General features: G+C 46.7%; 1 protein-coding gene across 4 annotated transcripts in view; it reads right to left on the minus strand.

Annotated features, from left to right (window-relative positions):
* The window catches only part of CRPPA (CDP-L-ribitol pyrophosphorylase A), a 203761-nt gene extending 188846 nt beyond the window's left edge, over positions 1-14915 (minus strand). Inside the window, exons 1-2 of one of the 4 annotated variants that reach the window (XM_073582139.1) lie at positions 14636-14915; positions 2277-2556 (exon numbers count right to left, since the gene is read on the minus strand). In XM_073582139.1, the coding sequence (XP_073438240.1) occupies positions 2277-2556; positions 14636-14772 (417 nt within the window). In that variant the 5' untranslated portion in view covers positions 14773-14915. Of the gene's footprint in view, positions 1-2276; positions 2557-14234; positions 14285-14362; positions 14495-14635 lie in introns of those variants that run through there. The other 3 variants (XM_073582137.1, XM_073582140.1, XM_073582138.1) reach the window with 3 other exon arrangements.
* Between the last annotated feature and the right edge of the window lie 10280 nt (positions 14916-25195).

Genomic DNA, 25195 nt, shown 5'->3' on the forward strand with positions numbered 1-25195 from the left:
TTATATTCTTGTACATAGGAGCAGTATTATAGTAGTTATATTCTTGTACATAGGGGCAGTATTATAGTAGCTATATTCTTGTACATAGGGAGCAGTATTATAGTAGTTATGTTCTTGTACATAGGGGGCATTATTATAGTAGTTATATTCTTTGTAGTGGAGCGCTTACTGAGTGTGTTGGGGGACACTCGCTTGGCAACGAGATGAAGACACACAGGAATGTTTTCTCGCTTAAACAGTCCATGCGGTTTATTTATACTCAGAATAAACCACTGTAGGCCATCTTACACATCACAGACCTAACATCTAGTCTATAGCATACGGCTTTAACTCGCAGTCACTAAAAACGCCGGACTCTTCGTCCAGTTACCGTGGGTGACCGCATGCCGTGCCAATGTCTATCACAACTTTACTCCACGACACACGACATTAGGTTGCAGTCTCTAAACACGCTGGACCTCACTTCGTCCAGTTACCGTGGGTGACTGCACAGTTCCTTAACTGATCCTCGTCAGTGCATACAGTCCCCCATACTCTGAGTTACCCTCCAGGAGCTCCGCTCCATACGCTGACTCCTTGTCAGTCCTAGATTCTCCTAACTGACATCACTGTCCCGGACTATGACTTGTTCCACAGGCCAAACCCAACAGTCTAGACCCTCAGAAGGACGGTAGCTTCCCCACCACAGTTATCCGTCACAGGCTCTGCAGGCACATGGTCTCATCCTGTGCTCTTCAGGAATCCAGTCCACTCGCAGGACCTTCGAACACAGAGACCATTCAGGTCCATGACTTCACCATGTGCACTTCAGGAATCCGGTCCACTCGCAGGACCCTCCAACACACCGAGACCTGTCCTCTTTCAGGACCTTACAACACAGATCATGTGACCAAACCACAGTCACATTATGTAGCTGAAAATCATCCCCATAGGTGGGAGGTGTGTGTGGTTAGCCAGTCCCGCCGAGCTCTCCGGCTAACTCTATAAGCCCCCCCTCCCTTTACAAAAACAAGGCTCGTGGAACTACAGGTCCCAGAGCAACATTTCTGGCTTACAGCACAGAGGACCTCCTCGTCTGCAACACATACCGGCCATTTACAACAATGCCGGTCGCTGTCTCACATCTTGTACATAGGGGGCAGTATTATAGTAGCTATATTCTTGTACACAGGGGCAGTATTATAGTAGTTATATTCTTTGTAGAGCAGTGGCATCCACGCTGTGCAGTGATGAGGCAGTGACCCAACAAAGTTCCAAAATAAAAGTCTCTTTAATGCTCAATTCACATACACAGTACATGATATCCTAAGGATCGCAACCAGGAAATATATCCTCCAGATTGCAGCCAATAAACACACCAGTTCACCTCCGAGACCGGTTGCAGTGGGTGACTGCACCGCCGTGTATGCTGTGAGTGCCAGGCCTTCCAGCATCTTTGGATGTTTGGCTCCGCTTGCCTGTGTTGCCTCACACAGGTGGAGCTCTGCAGAGCCTTCTGCTCTGCAGACTTGCAAAAACCAAACCGACACGGACCCTGACCCACCCAAACCCTTTACTGCAGCATTTTTAACTGGAACCCATGGCCATGGGCTACATGGAAAACCCAGGCCGGGAAGAGGAAATAGACTGCACTACTACCATCCTGTAGTCCGTTTCAAAAATAAAAGCCCAGCAGGTTTTCTTAACTCTGCCTTGGACAAATAGCATGTCCAAGACCTATACTCACTTTTATTCTGCATTGCAATCACAGCTACGCCTGTGACTGCAATGCACTCCCATGGCCTCAATACGCTTCGGTGCGCATACTGGGGGGGGGAACATACAGCGACCCTTACATGTGACACCGGTCAGCACCTCACATCTTGTACATAGGGGCAGTATTATAGTAGCTGTATTCTTGTACATAGGGGGCAGTATTATTCTAGCTGTATTCTTGTACATAGGGGGCAGTATTATACTAGTTATATTCTTGTATATAGGGGCAGTATTATAGTAGTTATATTCTTGTACATAGGGAGCAGTATTATAGTAGTTATATTCTTGTACATAGGGGAAGTATTATAGTAGCTGTATTCTTGTACATAGGGGGCAGTATTATACTAGCTGTATTCTTGTACATAGGGGGCAGTATTATAGTAGTTATATTCTTGTATATAGGAGCAGTATTATAGTAGTTATATTATTGTACATAGGGGCAATAATATAAGAATCATTGGGAGCATTGCGGTTTTATGCATTTGTTCTGGGGTCAAATATCCCCTTCCCCAGTTACTTACTCCATATTGTCTGGCTGCAGTTGTAACTTGTGTCAGAGTGTCCTCATCCACAAATGGCCGCACAGCATCATGGATAATCACCACCTCAGGTTTCTGAAGCGCTGACCCCAGACTGTGATCTTCTATAAATGCTCTCAGCCCATTGAAGATAGACCGATGTCTCGTCACTCCACCTTCCACCAGGGTCACGCGCTTATGTCCATAGCAGTGAACGATGCTTTTCATTAGGTCAATACTCTCGGAGGCCACAACCACTACAACATCCAATATCCACCCAACCCTGAAAAATAAGATGACACAGTTTAGAAACTAAAGTTAACTTCTAAGAAAATTCTCTCACAGGCGCCGTCTACCAGGGGGCGCACTCTCGTAGGCGCCATCCATCAAGGGGTGCGCTCTCACAGGCGCCATCCACGAGAGGGGGGGCACTCTCACAGGCGCCATCTACCAGGAGACGTGCTCTCACAGGCGCCGTCTACGAGGTGGGGGGGAGCGCTCTCACAGGCGCCGTCTACGAGGGGGGGGGGGGAGCGCTCTCACAGGCACCGTCTACGAGGGGGGGGAGCGCTCTCACAGGCACCGTCTACGAGGGGGGGGAGCGCTCTCACAGGCACCGTCTACGAGGGGGGGGAGCGCTCTCACAGGCACCGTCTACGAGGGGGGGGGAGCGCTCTCACAGGCACCGTCTACGAGGGGGGGGAGCGCTCTCACAGGCACCGTCTACGAGGGGGGGGGAGCGCTCTCACAGGCACCGTCTACGAGGGGGGGGAGCGCTCTCACAGGCACCGTCTACGAGGGGGGGGAGCGCTCTCACAGGCACCGTCTACGAGGGGGGGGGAGCGCTCTCACAGGCACCGTCTACGAGGGGGGGGGAGCGCTCTCACAGGCACCGTCTACGAGGGGGGGGAGCGCTCTCACAGGCACCGTCTACGAGAGGGGGAGCGCTCTCACAGGCGACGACTACGAGGGGGAGCACTCACATAGTAACATAGTTATTAAGGTTGAAGGGAGACTATAAGTCCATCTAGTTCAACCCATATCCTATCCTAACTTGCCCTAACATGTTGATCCAGAGGAAGGCAAAAAAAAACCCATGTGGCAAACAGTGAGCTTCACATTGGGGAAAAAAAATTCCTTCCTGACTCCACATACGGCAATCAGACTAGCTCCCTGGATCAACGCAATATTAAGGAGACTAGTGTATATACCCTGTAATATTATACTTTACAAGAAAGGCATCCAGACCCTTCTTAAATTTTAGTAGGGAATCACTCATTACAACATCATATGGCAGAGAGTTCCATAGTCTCACTGCTCTTACAGTAAAGAATCCGCGTCTGTGAGTATGCTTAAACCTTCTTTCCTCCAGACGTAGAGGATGCCCCCTTGTCCCCGTCACAGGTCTAAGAGTAAAAAGATCATTAGAAAGCTCTTGGTATTGTCCCCGCATATATTTATACATTGTAATAAGATCACCCCTAAGCCTTCGATTCTCCAAACTAAATAACCCCAAGTGTAATAACCTGTCTTGGTATTGCAGACCCCCTAGTTCCCTAATAACCTTGGTCACTCTTCTCTGCACCTGCTCCAGTTCAGCTAGGTCTTTCTTATACACCGGAGACCAGAACTGTACACAGTATTCTAAGTGTGGTCGCACTAGTGACTTGTATAGAGGTAAAATTATGTTCTCCTCATGAGCATCTATGTCTCTTTTAATGCATCCCATTATTTTATTTGCCTTTGCAGCAGCTGTCTGACACTGGCCACTAAATGTGAGTTTGTCGTCCACCCATACTCCCAGGTCTTTTTCAGTGACTGTTTTGCCCAGTGTTTTACAATTAAGCACATAATTATACATCTTGTTTGTTCTACCCAAGTGCATGACCTTACATTTATCCCCATTAAAGCTCATTTGCCATTTATCAGCCCAAGCTTCTAGTTTACATAAATCCTCCTGTAATATAAAATTGTCCTCCTCTGTATTGATTACCCTGCAGAGTTTAGTGTCATCTGCAAATATTGAAATTCTACTCTCTATGCCCCCTACAAGGTCATTAATAAATATGTTAAAAAGAAGCGGGCCCAATACAGACCCCTGTGGTACCCCACTGCTAACCGTGACCCAGTCCGTGTGCTCCATTAATAACAACCCTTTGTTTCCTATCCCTGAGCCAGCTCTTAACCCACCTACACATATTTTCCCCTATCCCCATTGTTCTCATTTTATGTATCATATACCTTTTGTGTGGCACCGTATCAAAAGCTTTTGAAAAGTCCATGAACACCACGTCCACTGTGTTCCCTTGGTCCAGTCCTGAACTTACCTCTTCATAAAAGCTTATCAGATTAGTCTGACAGGAACAGTCCCTTGTAAACCCATGTTGATATTGGGTCATGAGGTTATTCTTCTCCAGATACTCCAGTATAGTATCTCTTAGAAAACCCTCCAGGATTTTACCCACAGTTGAGGTTAAACTTACTGGCCTATAACTTCCAAGTTCAGTTTTTGTCCCCTTTTTGAATATTGGCACCACATTTGCTATATGCCAGTCCTGTGGTACAGACCCTGTTATTATGGAATCTTTAAAGATTAAAAATAGTGGTCTATCTATGACTGTGCTTAATTCCTGCAGTACTCGGGGGTGTATCCCATCCAGGCCCGGGGATTTGTCAATTTTAGCGATTTTTAGACGCCGCCGTACTTCCTGCTGGGTTAAGCAGGTGACATTTAATGGAGAATTTTTTATCCCTAATCATGTTATCCGTCATGGGATTTTCTTGTGTAAATACTGTTGAAAAAAAAGTCATTTAGCATATTGGCTTTTTCCTCATCCTCATCCACCATTTCACCCAGACTATTTTTAAGGGGACCATCACTATCATTTTTTAGTTTCTTACTATTTATGTAGTTAAAGAATATTTTGGGATTATTTTTACTTTCTCTGGCAATGAGTCTCTCTGTCTCAATCTTTGCTGTCTTGATTTGCTTTTTACAGAATTTATTTAATCTTCTGTATTTAGTTAATGTCTCATCACTACCTACTTGCTGTAATTCTCTACCTGCTTTCTTTTTGTCACTTATTGCACCCCTTACAGCTCTATTTAGCCATAGTGGTTTCCTCCTATTTCTCGCATGTTTATTTCCATACGGTATATACTGTGCACAGGTCCTATTCAGGAGGCTAATAAACGTTTCCCTTTTTCCTTGTTTATTTTTTTGTTTCAGGATATCGTCCCAGTTAATTGCACCAAGATCATCTATCATCCGTTGGAAATTTGCCTTCCTGAAGTTTAGTGTCCTTGTAACCCCTCTACTACACATCTTATTAAAGGATACATGAAAACTTATTAATTTGTGGTCACTATTACCCAAGTGACCCTCAACCCTTATTTTTGATATGTGGTCTGGCCTGTTGGTTAATATTAGGTCTAGCAGTGCCCCCCCTCTTGTTGGGTCCTCAACCAGTTGTGAAAGGTACCGTATATACTCGAATATAAGCCGAGATTTTCAGCCCAAAAAATTGGGCTGAAAGTCCCCCTCTCGTCTTATATTCGAGTCATATACAAAGGGGGTCAGAGGGGGAGGGGGTGTCAGGTCATACTTACCCGTCCTGACGCTGTTTCTTGAGCCCCTAGCTTCTCCCCGTGCTCTCTCTTCCTGCCTTCAGCGGTCACGTGGTGCCGCTCATTAAAACTCATGAATATGCGCATATTCATGAGTTTTAATGAGCGGTACCACATGACCGCTGAAGGCAGGAAGAGAGAGCGCGGAGAAGCTGGGGGTTCAAGACACAGCGTCAGGATGGGTAAGTATAGCGATACTCACCTGTCCTGCGTCCATGGCTGCTTGCTGCTGTCTGTCATCGGTCAGTGACTTCAGACAGCAGAGGCCGCGGTGACGTGGTTAGTGCGCGCCGAGCCCCCTGCATTCTGAACGTCACTGACTGATGGCGGTGAGCAGCCATCGACGCAGGACAGGTGAGTATCTGACACCCAGCGACGGAGAGGTGAGTATGTCTTTTTTTATTTTTACATGCAGCAGCAGCATGGGGGCAGCATATGGGGGAACAATCTATGGAGCTTCTTCTGGGGTCAGCATATGGGGGAACAATCTATGGAGCTTCTTCTGGGGTCAGCATATGGGGGAACAATCTATGGAGCTTCTTCTGGGGTCAGCATATGGGGGAACAATCTATGGAGCTTCTTCTGGGGTCAGCATATGGGGGAATAATCTGGAGCTTCTTCTGGGGTCAGCATATGGGAGAACAATCTATGGAGCTTCTTCTGGGGTCAGCATATGGGAGAACAATCTATGGAGCTTCTTCTGGGGTCAGCATATGGGGGAATAATCTATGGAGCTTCTTCTGGGGTCAGCATATGGGGGAATAATCTGGAGCTTCTTCTGGGGTCAGCATATGGGGGAACAATCTATGGAGCTTCTTCTGGGGTCAGCATATGGGGGAATAATCTGGAGCTTCTTCTGGGGTCAGCATATGGGAGAACAATCTGGAGCTTCTTCTGGGGTCAGCATATGGGAGAACAATCTATGGAGCTTCTTCTGGGGTCAGCATATGGGGGAATAATCTGGAGCTTCTTCTGGGGTCAGCATATGGGGGAATAATCTGGAGCTTCTTCTGGGGTCAGCATATGGGGGAACAATCTATGGAGCATTTCCCACCCTAGGCTTATACTCGAGTCAATAAGTTCTCCCAGTTTTTTGTGGCAAAATTAGGGGGTCGGCTTATACTTGGGTCAGCTTATACTCGAGTATATACAGTAATTGTCTCTCATAGTTGTCAGACACCTATCACCTTTGGTGGAGCTGCAGGTTTCGGTTCCCCAATGTATTTCAGGGTAGTTGAAGTCCCCCATAATAATGACTTCTCCTTGAGTCGCTGCTTCATCTATTTGCTTTATGAGGATATTCTCTGTTGCTTCCATTATTTTTGGAGACTTATAACAAACCCCTATCAGTAATTTATTATTTTTCCCCCCTCCCCTTATCTCCACCCACAGGGACTCTACATTTTCATTAGATTCATAAATATTATCACCAGGGCTGTGGAGTCTGTGCTCATTTTGGTGGAGTCGGAGTCGGTATAAAATGGACCGACTCCGAAAATAAATAATAAATTGGGTACAGTAGTTCAATGCAGAATGTGCTGAATATTTTTTCATAGGAATTTGGGAAAGTTATGAAATGTCCTATAAATGACTGTTCTATTCCTGATCTAAGGCTACATTCACACACAGCGTTTTTTGCTGCGTTTTTTGAGGATACGTTTTTCAGCTGCAAAAGCCGATCAGCTTTTTAAAAAACCGCATCACCTGAAAGGTTTATGAGCTCATAGATAATGTTTTCAATAGCAAAAGAAGATTAGAAATCTGCTCTATCTATATATCCATTATCCATATCTGTCTATCCATATCAAATCTGTACCAAAAAGAATGAAAGCTGGATAGCACACAGACTAACACTCCTTTTTTTTAACACCAGTCAGTTATACCTCATAGCTGCCCAAAAGGACGCCCAGGACAGGCATTGCTCGTCTTCAGCAACATCAACATCAACTGATAGTTGGAATAAATAGACTGCATTCATCACCACATCTTCTTAAGGTGCAGACTTTATTTTCAAGTGTAGGGGTGTGAAGTATGAGGTTCTGCAGCAGCTGAGGTGTGCAGTATGAAATTCTGCGGAACAGTATGAGATTCTGCCCCCCCTAGGTTTGATCCTGGCTACACCCATAGTGTGACTGTGGCCTGAGGATCTAGGCTTTATCTTAGCCGAGATAAGTCATAGTGTGTGTGTGTGTGTGTGTGTGTGTGTGTGTGTGTGTGTAATATATATATATATATATATATATATATATATATATATATATATATACACACACACAGTACAGACCAAAAGTTTAGACACACCTTCTCAATCAAAGCGTTTTCTTTATTTTCATGACTATGAAAATTGTAGATTCACTCTGAAGGCATCAAAACTATGAATTAGCACATGTGGAATTATATAATTAACAAAAAAGTGTGAAACAACTGAAAATATGTCTTATATTCTAGGTTCTTCAAAGTAGCCACCTTTTGCTTTGATTTCTGCTTTGCATACTCTTGGCATTCTCTTGATGAGCTTCAAGAGGTAGTCACCGGAAATGGTTTTCACTTCACAGGTGTGCCCTGTCAGGTTTAATAAGTGGGATATCTTGCCTTATAAATGGGGTTGGGACCATCAGTTGTGTTGTGCAGAAGTCTGTGGATACACAGCTGATAGTCCTACTGAATAGCATTTGTATTATGGCAAGAAAAAAGCAGCTAAGTAAAGAAAAACGAGCGGCCATCATTACTTTAGGAAATGAAGGTTAGTCAGTCCGAAAAATTGGGAAAACTTTGAAAGTGTCCCCAAGTGCATTGGCAAAAACCATCAAGCGCTACAAAGAAACTGGCTCACATGAGGACCGCCCCAGGAAAGGAAGACCAAGAGTCACCTCTGCTGCGGAGGATAAGTTCATCCGAGTCACCAGCCTCAGAAATCGCAGGTTATCAGCAGCTCAGAATAGAGACCAAGTCAATGCCACACAGAGTTCTAGCAGCAGACACATCTCTACAACTGTTAAGAGGAGACTTTGTGCAGCAGGCCTTCATGGTAAAATAGCTGCTAGGAAACCACTGCTAAGGACAGTCAACAAGCAGGAGAGACTTGTTTGGGCTAAAGAACACAAGGAATGGACATTAGACCAGTGGAAATCTGTGCTTTGGTCTGATGAGTCCAAATTTGAGATCTTTGGTTCCAACCACCATGTCTTTGTGCGACGCAGAAAAGGTGAACGGATGGACTCTACATGCCTGGTTCCCACCGTGAAGCATGGAGGAGGAGGTGTGATGGTGGGGGGGGCTTTGCTGGTGACACTGTTGGGGATTTATTCAAAATTGAAGGCATACTGAACCAGCATGGCTACCACAGCATCTTGCAGCGGCATGCTATTCCATCCGGTTTGTGTTTAGTTGGACCATCATTTTTCAACAGGACAATGGCCTCAAACACACCTCCAGGCTGTGTAAGGGCTATTTGACCAAGAAGGAGAGTGATGGGGTGCTACGCCAGATGACCTGGCCTCCACAGTCTCCCCAGACCTGAACCCAATCGAGATGGTTTGGGGTGAGCTGGACCGCAGTGTGAGGGGAAAAGGACCAACAAGTGCTAAGCATCTCTGGGAACTCCTTCAAGACTGTTGGAAGACCATTTCTGGTGACTTCCTCTTGAAGCTCATCAAGAGAATGCCAAGAGTGTGCAAAGCAGTAATCAAAGCAAAAGGTGGCTACTGTGAAGAACCTAGAATATAAGACATATTTTCAGTTGTTTCACACTTTAATTATATAATTCCACATGTGGTAATTCATAGTTTTGATGCCTTCAAAATGAATCTACAATTTTCATAGTCATGAAAATAAAGAAAACTCTTTGAATGAGAAGGTGTGTCCAAACTTTGGTCTGTACCGTATACATGTACATAGTGTATTACATATTTACAATTTATTACAGTTTTTTGTGTTCTAAAGTTGTATTCCAATAAATAGATATTATGTTCTATCTAAATATCTTGATTATTGGATCATAGAAATGATTAAATGTCTGATGTTCACATTATACAACAATACATTTTTCACTTAAATATAAGCAATATATGTGGGAGTCGGAGTTGGAGTCGGTGTAAGGGAAATTGAGGAGTCGGAGTTGCAGGTTTGGCTTACCGACTCCACAGCCCTGATTATCACGCAGGATGGGTTTTAAGGATGATTTTACATATAAACACACGCCTCCCCCTCGCTTATTTGTACGGTCATTTCTGAACAGACTATAGCCCTGTAAATTATCCCCCAGTCGTGGCTCTCGTCCGGCCATGTCTCAGATATCCCCACCATGTCATAATTATGTTCCAACAACATTAAGGCTATGTGCACACACTGCAGAATCACCTGCGGGTTTTTTCCTGCGGAACCGCAGGTAAAACCGCAGGTAAAGTGACCTGCGGTTTTGCTGCGGTTTAGCCCTGCGGTTTCACACCTCTACTATGTTAAAGGTGTGAAACCACAGCAGAATCCGCAGAAACAATTGACATGCTCATTCGATCACTGGCTCGCTCTTGTCATCTGCACCTCAAAAACATTTCTAGAATTCGACCTTTTCTTACTTTTGACTCTGCAAAAACCTCTTACTGTTTCTCTTATTCATTCTCGTCTCGACTATTATAACTCTCTTCTAATCGGTCTCCCTCTTACAAAACTCTCCCCTCTCCAATCTGTCTTGAATGCTGCAGCCAGGATCATATTCCTCACGAATCGTTACACCGATGCCTCTACCTTGTGCCAGTCATTACACTGGCTACCCATCCACTCCAGAATTCAGTATAAACTTATTACCCTCACCCACAAAGCCCTCCATGGCTCAGCACCACCCTACATCTCCTCCCTTGTTTCAGTATACCACCCTACCCGCGCCCTCCGTTCTGCTGATGACCTGAGGTTAGTATCCTCAATAGTCAGAACCTCCCACTCCCGTCTCCAAGACTTTACACGTGCCGCGCCAATTCTTTGGAATGCACTTCCCAGGTCAATACGATTAGTCCCCAATCCCCACAATTTTAAGCGTGTCCTGAAAACGCATTTATTCAGACTGAGAAACTGGGTCTGAGCAGAAAAAGTAAATTAATGTGCATGCAAAATGTGATTGCATATGAACACATGACCTTTACACAGAGAAAACCAAAAAGCAAAACACAAAACAAATATCCTGGAATAAAAAAGTAAAAAAATATATTGCAAAAATTGCATGAAGGTAGTAATAATAGTAATAATAAGGGTATTTAGTTAACATAATTTTGATCAAAATAATGTAGAAGCCATCCCGCCACGTCACGGCAACCCTTGTGGGACAGTCCTAACTCTTGTATTTAAAACCTTTCCACTTGTCAAGTGACGTGAATGTGAACAAGGACAGAGGGACTGAACCACCAGTAATAGTATAGGCCAGACAGGATGGATTTTCCAACTCAGAAACAGGGCGGTCACACCCTTATATGCACAGAATGCACAATGAAACAAATGAGAAACTGGGTCTGAGCAGAAAAAGTAAATTAATGTGCATGCAAAATGTGATTGCATATGAACACATGACCTTTACACAGAGAAAACCAAAAAGCAAAACACAAAACAAATATCCTGGAATAAAAAAGTAAAAAAATATATTGCAAAAATTGCATGAAGGTAGTAATAATAGTAATAATAAGGGTATTTAGTTAACATAATTTTGATCAAAATAATGTAGAAGCCATCCCGCCACGTCACGGCAACCCTTGTGGGACAGTCCTAACTCTTGTATTTAAAACCTTTCCACTTGTCAAGTGACGTGAATGTGAACAAGGACAGAGGGACTGAACCACCAGTAATAGTATAGGCCAGACAGATTTATTCAGACTGGCCTATCGCCTCAACACATTAACCTAACCTATCCCTGTGTGGCAGAGCCAAAAGTTTTACCATAACCAGGTTCCCAGCATCATGTTCCCACATGCTTTATGCATCCCTTAGCCCTCTGTGTCTGTACTGTTACACACTTAACATTATGGCTGGTCCATACAATCAGGGCAACTGTTACCACCCACCTTTCGTGTCTACCTCTTTCCTCATAGACTGTAAGCTTGCGAGCAGGGCCCTCACTCCTCTTGGTATTTGTTATAATCTACTGTATGTGATTATTGTTATGCTGTAATGTCTATTGTCTGTACAAATCCCCTCTGAAATGTAAAGTGCTGCGGAATATGTCGGCGCTATAAAAATAAAATTTATTATTATTATTATTATTATTATTACATGCTGCGGAAAGAAAACCGCAGCTTTTCCGCAGGTAAAAAACCGCAGTGAGCACTGCGGTTTTGAAAACCCATAGGCTAACATGGTAAAGTACCATGTCTGCGGAACTGCTGCAGTTCTGCAGGGCCAAAACCGCAGCGTGTGCACATGGCCTAACTCCAATTCCTCCATCTTGTTGGCGAGGCTTCTGGCATTCCTATACATGCACTTTATGTATCTCTCTGTACCTCTATTCTTTCTTAAATTATTAACTGTTCCAACCCCACCCCCCATGCCACCCTCACCCCCAAGGCGCCGTCTACGAGAGGGGGAGAGCTCACATAGGCGCCGTCGACCAGGAGACGTTCTCAAAAGCGCCGTCAACGAGAGGGGGAGCGCTCACATAGGCGCCGTCTACGAGAGGGGGAGCGCTCACATAGGCGCCGTCTACGAGAGGGGGAGCGCTCACATAGGCGCCGTCTACGAGAGGGGGAGCGCTCACATAGGTGCCGTCTACGAGAGGGGGAGCGCTCACATAGGTGCCGTCTACGAGAGGGGGAGCGCTCACATAGGCGCCGTCTACCAGGAGACGCTCTCACAGGCACCGTCTACAAGAGGGGGAGCGCTCTCACAGGCACCGTCTACGAGAGGGGGAGCGCTCTCACAGGCACCGTCTACCAGGAGACGCTCACACAAGCGCCGTCTACGAGAGGGGGAGCGCTCTCACAGGCGCCGTCTACCAGGAGACGCTCTCACAGGCACCGTCTACGAGAGGGGGAGCGCTCTCACAGGCGCCGTCTACCAGGAGACGCTCTCACAGGCGCCGTCTACGAGAGGGGGAGCGCTCTCACAGGCACCGTCTACAAGAGGGGGAGCGCTCTCACAGGCACCGTCTACAAGAGGGGGAGCGCTCTCACAGGCACCGTCTACAAGAGGGGGAGCGCTCTCACAGGCACCGTCTACAAGAGGGGGAGCGCTCTCACAGGCACCGTCTACAAGAGGGGGAGCGCTCTCACAGGCACCGTCTACAAGAGGGGGAGCGCTCTCACAGGCACCGTCTACAAGAGGGGGAGCGCTCTCACAGGCACCGTCTACAAGAGGGGGAGCGCTCTCACAGGCACCGTCTACAAGAGGGGGAGCGCTCTCACAGGCGCCGTCTACCAGGAGACGCTCTCACAGGCACCGTCTACGAGAGGGGGAGCTCTCACAGGCACCGTCTACGAGAGGGGGAGCTCTCACAGGCACCGTCTACGAGAGGGGGAGCTCTCACAGGCACCGTCTACGAGAGGGGGAGCGCTCTCACAGGCGCCGTCTACCAGGAGACGCTCTCACAGGCGCCGTCTACGAGAGGGGGAGCGCTCTCACAGGCACCGTCTACAAGAGGGGGAGCGCTCTCACAGGCACCGTCTACAAGAGGGGGAGCGCTCTCACAGGCACCGTCTACAAGAGGGGGAGCGCTCTCACAGGCACCGTCTACAAGAGGGGGAGCGCTCTCACAGGCACCGTCTACAAGAGGGGGAGCGCTCTCACAGGCACCGTCTACAAGAGGGGGAGCGCTCTCACAGGCACCGTCTACAAGAGGGGGAGCGCTCTCACAGGCACCGTCTACAAGAGGGGGAGCGCTCTCACAGGCACCGTCTACAAGAGGGGGAGCGCTCTCACAGGCACCGTCTACAAGAGGGGGAGCGCTCTCACAGGCACCGTCTACAAGAGGGGGAGCGCTCTCACAGGCACCGTCTACAAGAGGGGGAGCGCTCTCACAGGCACCGTCTACAAGAGGGGGAGCGCTCTCACAGGCGCCGTCTACAAGAGGGGGAGCGCTCTCACAGGCACCGTCTACGAGAGGGGGAGCTCTCACAGGCACCGTCTACGAGAGGGGGAGCTCTCACAGGCACCGTCTACAAGAGGGGGGGCGCTCTCACAGGCGCCGTCTACCAGGAGACGCTCACACAAGCGCCGTCTACGAGAGGGGGAGCTCTCACAGGCACCGTCTATGAGAGGGCAAGCTCTTAAATGCGCAGTCTATGAGGAACAATAAAGCCGTGGATTGCTCTGGCCCTTGTCTTGCGGTGACGCCAGGACTTGCTGCTATGGATTACTTACAAAATGATCTTTATACACAGAGTATAAAACTCCATGTAAATCACCAGAAATTGTCCAACCAATCATATCACAGCTTTCATGTTCTATGCTACTCGCCATAAGAAAAGAAAAAGAAAGATGTAGCTTACTGGTTTATCAGCAATCAGAAACTAAAGCAACCAATCAAACTTCAGCTTCCATTTTTCTAAAGTAAAAGTAAGGTACCATCTGATTGGTTGCTATGGGCAATCTGCCAGTGGAGGAGGCGTTGGTTATACAGACCAATCAGACTTCATGTCACGTTTTCCTCGCTAAGAATGGAACACATAAGCGCTGCTCTGATTGGTTGTTATGCGCGGTCAGGTGTCGAGGCCTAGCAGCGAGCGTGCACTCTGCAGCCTGTGTGACTTGGTGTCGCTCACCTCTCCAAGGCTTCCAGAGTGCGGCTGATCAGCGGTCTCCCCAGCACCGGGCAGTACTGCTTCGGCGTGCAGCCCCCCAGCCGCTCCCCGCAGCCCCCCGCCGGCAGCACGGCAGCCACACGCCGCGGCCCCTCCATCCTCCTGTCTGGGCTGTGAGCCGGCCTCCTCCAGCCAATGACAGCTGCGCCGGAGCCGCTCTCCCGCCCGGCAGCCGGAGGATCGTGTCAGGGTGAGGGGAGGCTGCAGCCGGTGTAGGGAGCGCGCATTATCCCTGTAATCAGGCACCGGTTACCGTGTGATCTTTTAACCCCTTCCCTCCTGGGCAATTTATTTATAGATTTATTTTTTTTAATGTGAGGGGTTTTTGTTGTTTTTATTTTACCGTATGAGCAAAAAAATTATAATTGCGGTGAAATGGTGAAAAATAACGCAACCAGTACACGATGCTCCGGGGCGGTGCAATTACAGAGAGAACGTATTATTATTATTGCCTAAAAAAGTCACCTTTCTAGAAAACAAAAATTCTGTCGCCGCTTTCCGAGACCTGTAACGTTTTATCTTCCTGACGATCTAAGCTGCATGAGGAGTTGGGGTTTTATACCCTGAGAAAGGCAGCGGCCCAGACAGAAACGAGCTGGAATTAAAGGGAATCGGTCCTAGGCCCCCTCCTCTCACCTTCCCCTTACTGTTGGGGTTCCTCAAGGATCGGTTCTAGGTCCCCTCTTCTCCTTGTACACTGCCCCTATTGGTGAAACAATCAGTAGATTTGGTTTCCAGTACCATCTCTATGCTGATGACACCCAATTATACGCTTCTTCTCCTGACATCACGCCAGCCTTTCTAGAAAACACCGGCGATTGTCTAAACGCTGTGTCTAACATCATGTCCTCACTATATCTGAAACTGAACCTGTCAAAGACTGAACTCCTGGTGTTTCCTCCCTCTTCTAATGTACCTACACCCGACATTGCCATTTCTGTGTGTGGTTCCATTATTACTCCCCAGCAACAGGCCCGCTGTCTTGGGGTCATACTTGACTCCGAGCTTTCCTTTGCCCCCCACATCCGATCACTGGCTCGCTCTTGTCATCTGCACCTTAAAAACATTTCTAGAATTCGACCTTTTCTTACTTTTGACTCTGCAAAAACTCTTACTGTTTCTCTTATTCATTCTTGTCTGGACTACTGTAACTCTCTTCTAATCGGTCTCCCTCTTACCAAACTCTCCCCTCTCCAATCTGTCTTGAATGCTGCAGCCAGGATCATATTCCTCACGAATCGTTACACCGATGCCTCTACCTTGTGCCAGTCATTACACTGGCTACCCATCCACTCCAGAATTCAGTATAAACTTATTACCCTCACCCACAAAGCCCTCCATGGCTCAGCACCACCCTACATCTCCCTTGTTTCAGTATACCCCCCTACCCGCGCCCTCCGTTCTGCTGATGACCTGAGGTTAGCATCCTCAATAATCAGAACCTCCCACTCCCGTCTCCAAGACTTTACACATGCTGCGCCAATTCTTTGGAATGCACTTCCCAGGTCAATACGATTAGTCCCCAATCCCCACAATTTTAAGGGTGCCCTGAAAATGCATTTATTCAGACTGGCCTATTGCCTCAACACATTAACCTAATCTATCCCTGGGTGGCACAGCCAAAAGTTTTACCATAACCAGATTTCCCGCATCATGTTCCCACATGCCTTATGCATCCATTAGCCCTCTGTGTCTGTACTGTTACACACTTAACATTATGGCTGGTCCATACAATCAGGGCAATTGTTACCACCCACCTTTCGTGTCTCCCTCTTTCCTCATAGATTGTAAACTTGCGAGCAGGGCCCTCATTCCTCTTGGTATCTGTTATGATCTATGTGATTATTGTTATGCTGTAATGTCTATTGTCTGTACAAATCCCCTCTGAAATGTAAAGTGCTGCGGAATATGTCGGCGCTATAGAAATAAAATTTATTATTAAGGGAATCTGTCACCAGGTTTGTCCCATGTGAGATAAGTCTCCCATCTGTCAGCCCTGAAATGCCACATGCTACAATACTGTATATCAAAAGTCGAGTCGAGCGAAATCGGCCGACTATAAGGAAAAGTCGGAGGTCCGACTGAAACACGAAACCCAATGCAAGTCAATGGGGAAGCAAAGTCGGCAGGGAGTGGAGGACAGTAAACACACCTACATGCCGGACCGCTTTTTTAAAGTGTGCGAAATCTCTCTCTCTGGACGCTGCACATGTCATCTCGTTGACCACAGTGTACGTACTTGCTCAGTGGCTGAAAAAAGTCACGTGCAATCATTCTGGGAAATCCGACTTTGGCGCTCGTTTTGCTGACCGCATGGCCGACTTCATGCTGTGGTCGGGTTTCGGTCGGTGAAACCCGACTTTGCCATAAGTCGGCGACTTATGAATCTGGCCGACCTGTTTCGCTCAACTCTAGTGATGGGTTGTTCACGAACAAACAGAGAACTGCAACCAGGTGAGAGCCACTAAATTCCCTGAATGGCCCTCACTGGACATAGAGTCCTGGTACTCTACAGTCATAAATGCCCCCCGGACCAAACTCCACCCACTCGGCAATTTAACTGGGTGACTGAAAGTAGTCTGGGGTTTGGCTATGGGTGGTTGGGGTTTTGGCTATGGCTGGTCGAGGTTTCGGCTATGGCTTGTCGGGGTTCTGGCTATGGGTGGTCGGGGTTTTGGCTATAGCTGATCGGGGTTTCGGCTATGAGTGGTCGAGGTTTCGGCTATGGGTGGTGGGGGTTTCGGCTATGGCTGGTCGGGGTTTCGGCTATGGCTGCATGGGGTTTTGACTATGGCTGGTCGTGGTTTCGGTTATGAGTAGTTGGGGTTTTGGCTATAGCTGGTCCGGGTTTCGGCTATGAGTGGTCGAGGTTTTAGCTATGGGTGGTTGGGGTTTCGGCTGTGGCTGGTCGAAGTTTTGGCTATGGCTGGTCGGAGTTTCGACTATAGCTGGTCGAGGTTTTAGCTATGGCTGGTCGAGGTTCTGGCTATGGGTGGTTGGGTTTTCGTCTATGAGTGGTTGGGTTTTAGCTATAGCTGGTTGGGGTTTCGACTATGAGTGGTCGAGGTTTTGGCTATGGCTTGTCGGAGTTTCGGCTGTGGCTGGTCGGGGTTTCGGCTATGGCTGATCAAGGTTTTGGCTGTGGCTGGTCGGGATTCTGACTATGGGTGGTCGGGGTTTCGGCTATGAGTGGTTGGGGTTTTGGCTATAGCTGATAGTAGTTTCGGCTATGATTGAGATTTCTGGAGTTTCGGCTGTGGCTGGTTGGGGTTTTGGCTATGAATGGTCGGGGTTTCGGCTATGTGTGGTCGGGATTTCGGCTATGAGTGGTCGGGGTTTCGGCTATGGTTGGTCGGGGTTTCGGTTATGAGTGGTCAAGGTTTTGGTTATGGGTGGTCAGGGTTTTGGCCACATTAACGTCATCTTAAATGTGTGTTCACCTGAAAAGATCACGTAATTTTTGCATTTGGGAAGGAGTGCTACATGGCTTTTAGAACGCAGATTCTAAATAGATTCCGGCACTTAGCCTCTTTCTTCCCACACTGCTGTGTAGCATTGGCATGTGGAGTAATAAGGGGTTAATGTCACCTTTGATCGTAAGGTGACATTAAGCCCAGTTAATAATGGAGAGGTGTCAATAAGACACCTATCCATTATTAATCCTATAGTTAAAGGGTTAAAAACAGCCAGAAAAAAAGTATTTTAATGAAATAAAACACTGCACAGTTTTCCATATTTTTATTACATGCCCAAATCCAAGCGAAGCCATCGATCACATGAAAAAAAACCAAGCCAACACAAATACTCCCCTGTCCGACGTAGTCCTTAATCACGAGTGCCCCACGACGAGTCCTGCTCTGCTACATCTGGATGCATGACATCCAGATATAGCAGAGCTTGTAGATGACCGCCGGAGATCTCCGGCGATCATCTACACTGTAGTTCTCACGGTCAGCTGACCGTGAGAACTAGCCAAGTGACCAGAGATAACCCCCTGTCATGTGCACGGCAGTTCTCGCGATAACGCGGCAGTTCTTGCGATAGGCTATCGAAAGAACTACAGTGGACGCGTGTGACGTCTGCCTGCGGGTCTGGGCTGCAGCCAGGCAACACCCCGAGAAACACTGATACCCTTTACCCCTATACAGGGATCTGGATTTATAGCAGAGCCCAGGAGGCGCTGTCTGAATAGGAGCAGTGACCAGAGCAGGACGGTCGCCAGAAAGGTGTTCCAATACGGGACACAAACGTGGAGATATGCAAGTCTAAACCAGTCGGACAGCAATGGTACAAAAACGGTAGACAGAAGCAGAGTCAGATTCAGGCAGAGAGTCATAAACCAGGAGAGTAGCAGAGGTACAGAATCGTTAGGCAGAAGGAGAGTCAGAAGTCCAGGTCAAAGTCAGAGTCAGTCAGAAAGTAATTCACACAGTAACACACGGGGGGAACCAAGAATATATCCGGCGGCTTGCAAGACCAGTCCCAAGGTATTTCAGGGATCAGGTCACCCCTCATAGGTTCCTGAACTGATGATGTCATCAGTACCGCCCCCAGGACCAGGCCAGATGGAGATGCAGTAACCTCTTGATGACTGACAGAGGGGCGGAGCCTGCGTCCACCAGATGCCTGCGCAGGTGCCCTTACTCTGTCAGCACCATAACTCCCGGGCGAGCCATAGCGCCTCCTAGTGACCACGACAGGAGCAGCAGACCCAGAATTTAACGGCGACGTGACAGACCGGCGCCTCCTAGAGGCTAAAGCCGGGACAGTAGGCTCTGAGCCTGACGTGACAGAACCACGGCCCCTTCCAGTGGCCGAGGCAGGAACAGCCGTCCCTGAGTCTGACGATAAAGTGGCGGTACGGCGCCTCCTAGTGGCCGCGACCGGAACAGCAGGCCCTAAGTCTGGCGGAAACGTGACAACGCGGACTTCCGGCGGCAGGACAGGTAAGAACTTTATTTTAAATAGTAGACATGCGTAGTAAGCTGCGTTTACGCCGTTATTACGCATGTGACTAATCATTAGATGCGGTTTTGCCGCATCTAATGATTGCCTATGGGAAATTTACGGTGCGGCGACGGAGCATCGCCGCATTGTAAACACATGCGTTCTAGAAAGACGCGCCGCATGTCTGTTTACGCGGGTCTGCTGCCTGTGTCTTTTAACGCATAGTGGAGACCGGACTTCATGAAATCCCATCCACTATGCTGTAACATCTGTATGCTGCGGGATTGACCATGCGGCGTTTCCTGACCGTGGAAACATACCCTAAGTCTTGTTGTATTACTGGCGCAAACATGCTGCGTGAAACAGGGTTATCTGAGTAGTGGCAACCCCTTTAAGTCCCTTAACCCCTTGGCGACCGCCGATACGCCTTTTAACGGCAGTAATTGAGTGGATATAAAACACAGCGCCGCTAATTTACGGCGCTGTGGAGAAAGTGAATAGCGCCCCCCAGTGTCGGATTTTCTCCAGGGTCTTGGTAGCCGAGACCCAGAGAACATGAATCGGTCGGTTTTTACCAACCCCGCTTTTGCGATCGCCGTTATTAACCCTATAACGACGACCGCAAAAAAACCGCGATTTTGCATTAAATTTCTCTTCTGATGTGATCGCACATCAGAGGAGAGAGAACTAGGGTCCTTGATCCGCCCGGTACCTCTCCGTGGTCCAGGGTCCCCTCCCGGTGGTCCCGCGTCCCGCCGGCATCCTCCGGTGGGCGCCGCCATCTTGGATCCGGAAGAAAATGGCGGGCGCATGCGCAGTGCGCCCGCCGGGAGTCTGCCGGCTCCGGCTGTCAGATTCCATTCATTCATTTTGATCACTATGATAAACTATCACAGTGATCAAAATAAAATAAATAGTATTAGGCCAAAATAACGAAATAAAGAAAATATTTTTTTTTCAGTTTTCCATTAGGGTTAGGGCTAGGGTTAGAATAAGGGTTAGGGCGAACTAGGATTAGGGTTGGGATTTGGGTTACGGTTGGGATTAGGGTTAGGGGTGTGTTGGGATTAGGGTTGGAGCAAGAATTGAGGGGTTTCCACTATTTACCAACTTTGGGGGTCTAAATATTGGGGTCTAAAAAATCACTTTTGTTGAAATAAAAAAGACTTTTTATTTTCACGGCTCTGCGTTTATAAACTTCTGTGAAGCGCTTGGGGGTTCAAAGTGCTCACCACACATCTAGATAGCTCCTTGGGGGGTCTAATTTCCAAAATGGGGTCACTTGTGAGTGTTTTCCACTGTTTAGGCACATCAGGGGCTCTGCAAACGCAACATGATGCCCGCAGACCATTCCATCAAAAAGTCTGCATTCCAAAATGGCACTCCTTCCCTTCCAAACTCTCCCATGCGCCCAAGCAGTGGTTCCCCCCACATATGGGGTATCAGCGTAATCAGGACAAATCGCACAACAACTGTGGGGGTATGATTTCTCCTGTTACCCTTGTAAAAATAAAAATTTGTGGGCGCAAAGATCATTTTTGTGGAAAAAAAATGATTTTTTATTTTCACGGCTCTACGTTATAAAGTTCTGTGATGCACTTGAAGGTTCAAAGTGCTCACCACACATCTAGATAAGTTCCTTAAGGGGTCTAGTTTCCAAAATGGGGTCACTTGTTGGAGGTTTCCACTGTTTAGGCACATCAGGTGCTCTCCGAAGGCAACATGGCATCCGATCTCAATTCCAGCCAATTCTGCGTTGAAAAAGTCAAACAGCTCTCCATCCCTTGCGAGCTCTGCCGTGTGCTGAAAAAGTGGTTTACCCCCACATATGGGGTATCGGCGTATTCAGGAGAAATTGTACAACAAATTTTGTGGTTGATTTTCTCTTTTAACACTTGTGAAAATAAAAAAAATTGGTTCTGAAGTAAATTTTTTGCAAAAAAAAGTTAAATGTTAATTTTTTCCTTCCATATTGCTTTAGCTCCTGTGAAGCACGTAAAGGGTTAATAAACTTCTTGAATGTGGTTTTGAGCACCTTGAGGGGTCTAGTTTTTAGAATGTTGGCACTTTTGGATATTTTCTGTCATGTACACCCCTCAAAATGACTTTAAATATGATGTGGTCCCTAAAAAAAATGGTTTTGTAAATTTTGTTGTAAAAATGAGAAATCGCTGGTCAAATTTTAACCCTTATAACTTCCTAACAAAAACAAATTTTCATTCCAAAATTGTGCTGATGTAAAGTAGACATGTGGGAAATGTTATTTATTAAGAAATTTGTGTGACACATCTCTCTGATTTAAGGACATAAAAATTTAAAGTTTTAAAATTGCAAAATTTTCGCCATATTTCCGTTTTTTTTCATAAATAAACACAAGACTTATCGAAGAAATTTTACCACTAACATGATGTACAATATGTCACGAAAAAACAATCTCAGAATCAGCGGGATCCATTAAAGCGTTCCAGAGTTATAATCTCATAAAGTGACAGTGGTCAGAATTGTAAAAATTGGCCTGGTCATTAAGCTGCAAACTGGCTCTGTCGCTAAGGGGTTAAGCCAAAACACGCTACATTGCTTACCCGCTGCTTTCCAGCTCTGATGCTCCGCACCTTATTGATCTGATGGGTATAGAAACGCCATTGGTACAGCGGTGGTCTTAATTCACCAAGTATGCACGTAGCCATACTGGTCACGCGGGTAGATGCAGCATTTGCACTGGAATTTCAGTAAATTTACCAGGTAATACTATTGATCTAAGCCCTTATTCTATGTCATTACCACCCTCGGCCCCGATCTTTGCATTGGCCGGTAATTCCCCTTTTAGAGCGCTTGTCTCATCGTGGGATCATTCACACAACTGTAGCTGTGGTAATTTTGCAAATCATAGTAAATAGTTAACAGCCCTGTGAGCGGAAATAAGATCCCACTTTTAGGTATTATGAAAAACATATACACTTGGGGAAAAAAAGTCCACGGCGGCTGAGTCCGGTGCACATTAACGAACTTATTGAGTTACTAATGGAGACATTTTAATGCTTGTAAAACAATACAAGTTATGTTTCACATCTCGGCAAATGGGAAAGTCATCAAGGCCGCCATCTCCTGCGCAGTTCATTCTGCCTTTATGACTATTGTAATAATGTGGGACCGTGACATTTCCTATTATTATATCACTGCACTCAATTATTGTATCGCTAATAACTGCAGGATGTGTAAAGTGATACAGCTACGCTGGCGTCACTGCAGCTGCCGATACAACATGTGCATTCTCACTTGTAATTAAAGGGATTGTCCATCACTACATTTTTTATTTCAAAATTTGACCTTGGTCATCCTAAAATTAAATAAAAAAGAAACACATCAGATCCCAGCCAATCCTCCTCCCCAATGCTGCCCGTGTTCCCCATTGGTCTACTTGCTTCTGGCGGGGTTCATCATGTCACTAATGCGAGTACTACTAGTCACAGCTGCGTATATCAGAAATATTTGCAAAAGTTACCGATTTTTCATACACCAGCAGCGACGCTAGTGACCAAAACAACGAGGATATACCCACCAGATTTGCTTTTATTCGAGTATAAACAGCATAGCAGGAATTGCCAAATACAGCAATGCCATGGATTAACCTCTTTTTGGGCATTATTTGACCGCTGCAGGCAATCACCATTGACTGCAGCAGTAATGTTACAACTGAGCCAGAAGACGATGTCTCATAGCTCTCCTGGCTCAGAGTGAGAGCGTCACCGCTGCATCCAGTCGTTGACCGCAGCTTTCACATGATGAAAGAAGAAGGGAGGAGTCCAGCGGTGGGGGAGTCACAGGCAGTGGTGGTGCAAAGGAACAGAGGGCGTACAGTTAGGGGGGTGTTTTTCATATGAGGACTACCATTGGCCCATTTGTAAATTACATTTTTTTTGTAAATTACATTTTTTAGTAAAAAAAAAATTGAGTTTTTAAAGTATATTTTATCAAATATTTACACTGCTTACGTTGCAACTAGGCAGGAGGAAAATAACAAATATAGCATGTCATACTTATATGGGGCGCCTACTTTCATTGACAATTATTGGTGTATTGAAGTGTCACACTGAATGCCAAAAGTGTCCATATCGGTGGTCAGTCGCGTCCTTCCAGATTGTCTAATACTAGGACTAGCTAAGAACCAGTTGTAGATTACTAGTGGTTCATTCTTACCCCCACAAAAAAAATGGGATTTTTTTTTTTCAATAATGTTAAATAAGTCACAGGACACCCACAGAAGAGTGAAACAGGAAGCCACAAATGCACAATTCACTACGATGTTGGGGACACAAAAAGCCAATTGGGTCCCCAGAGAAAGGAGAGACAACTTTTTGAAATAAAGTACCATCACTTTGGCAAAAGTGAGTTTAGTAATAATACTCCAGGAGGTCTTTTTGTATCACTAATCTCTCTACCAAGAGGTCATTTCTCAAGTGAAGTTTCTGAATATGTCCAGTATTTGTCACGGTATTGTCACGGTATGTCTGGCTCTGCGTGATGCGACCCGACGATCGGTCGGTCACAGCACCACAAGACAGACAAGGGGACACCGGGGAAACAATTACAACGGTGGCCCTATAATAGGGAACGGGGAAGTGGACACCTCCTGCACTCCCTAAGGAAGAGCCCTGAACTCTCCTCACATTCCCTATACAGGTTCTTTCGACCTGTCGCCGACCAGGATACCTCAGTCCCTCACTTGCCCTGCACCTATCCCTTACTAGGGAACTGGCAAGTGGGGACACTGGTCCTCACCGCTGTACTAGTAAAACACAAGGAAAGGTAACGGACAGGGAAACACAAACAACTTAGTGTAAGGACTTGGCCTGCATATCCGTTTCTCTGAAATCCTTGCCTTATGTCTGTCGCTCAGTTTCTACTTTGCCCTTAGTTTAGTTCATGTTTGCCCTCATCCAAGATGGAGTCACGAGCCTCAACGGGGGCCATCTTATTTCCTGTGTTGATCTCTCTTGTTCCTGTCTGCTCTGTATATAAGGATGCTCTGTATGATTACTCATTGCTTGAGTATACTTGTTCTTGGACTTGTTATCAAGCTGGAAGGACTGCTACCTAGCTCGTCTCTTCGTTACCTCGGGATACCCCGCCTGCCTGTGAATCTTGGTCTCATTGTAAAGACTTGTTTCTTCAGGATCAGCTCTGCACCCACCTCCACTTCAAGGACTGTTTCCTGCTAGCAGGCCTGGCCTGCTCCCCAGGTCTCTGGATCTGGCAACTTGGACTTCATATGTCTCCACGGTGCATTCTTATCTTCATCTGCTTTTACCCTGCTGTGTCTTATCTGTAAACCTGCTTGATTCTGATAAACACTACAGAACTGAAAACCTATGAGCTCAGGCCTCTTTTCTGATCCACGTCACTGACCTCCATTACAGAGTATATAAAGTTATAACAGAATACTCAAGCCATCAAATATGGAGATCTCTGGGTCAGATTCTATGGAGGTACGAATGAAGAAACTTTGTTCATTTGTGTCTGGACTTCATGGGGAGCTGCAGGCTATTAAAACAAAGCTGGGGACCTTAGAATCGC

This window comes from Dendrobates tinctorius, unplaced genomic scaffold (assembly GCF_039654945.1).
Source record: "Dendrobates tinctorius isolate UK_male_01 unplaced genomic scaffold, ASM3965494v1 ptg000070l, whole genome shotgun sequence".
Lineage (NCBI taxonomy): Eukaryota > Metazoa > Chordata > Amphibia > Anura > Dendrobatidae > Dendrobates > Dendrobates tinctorius.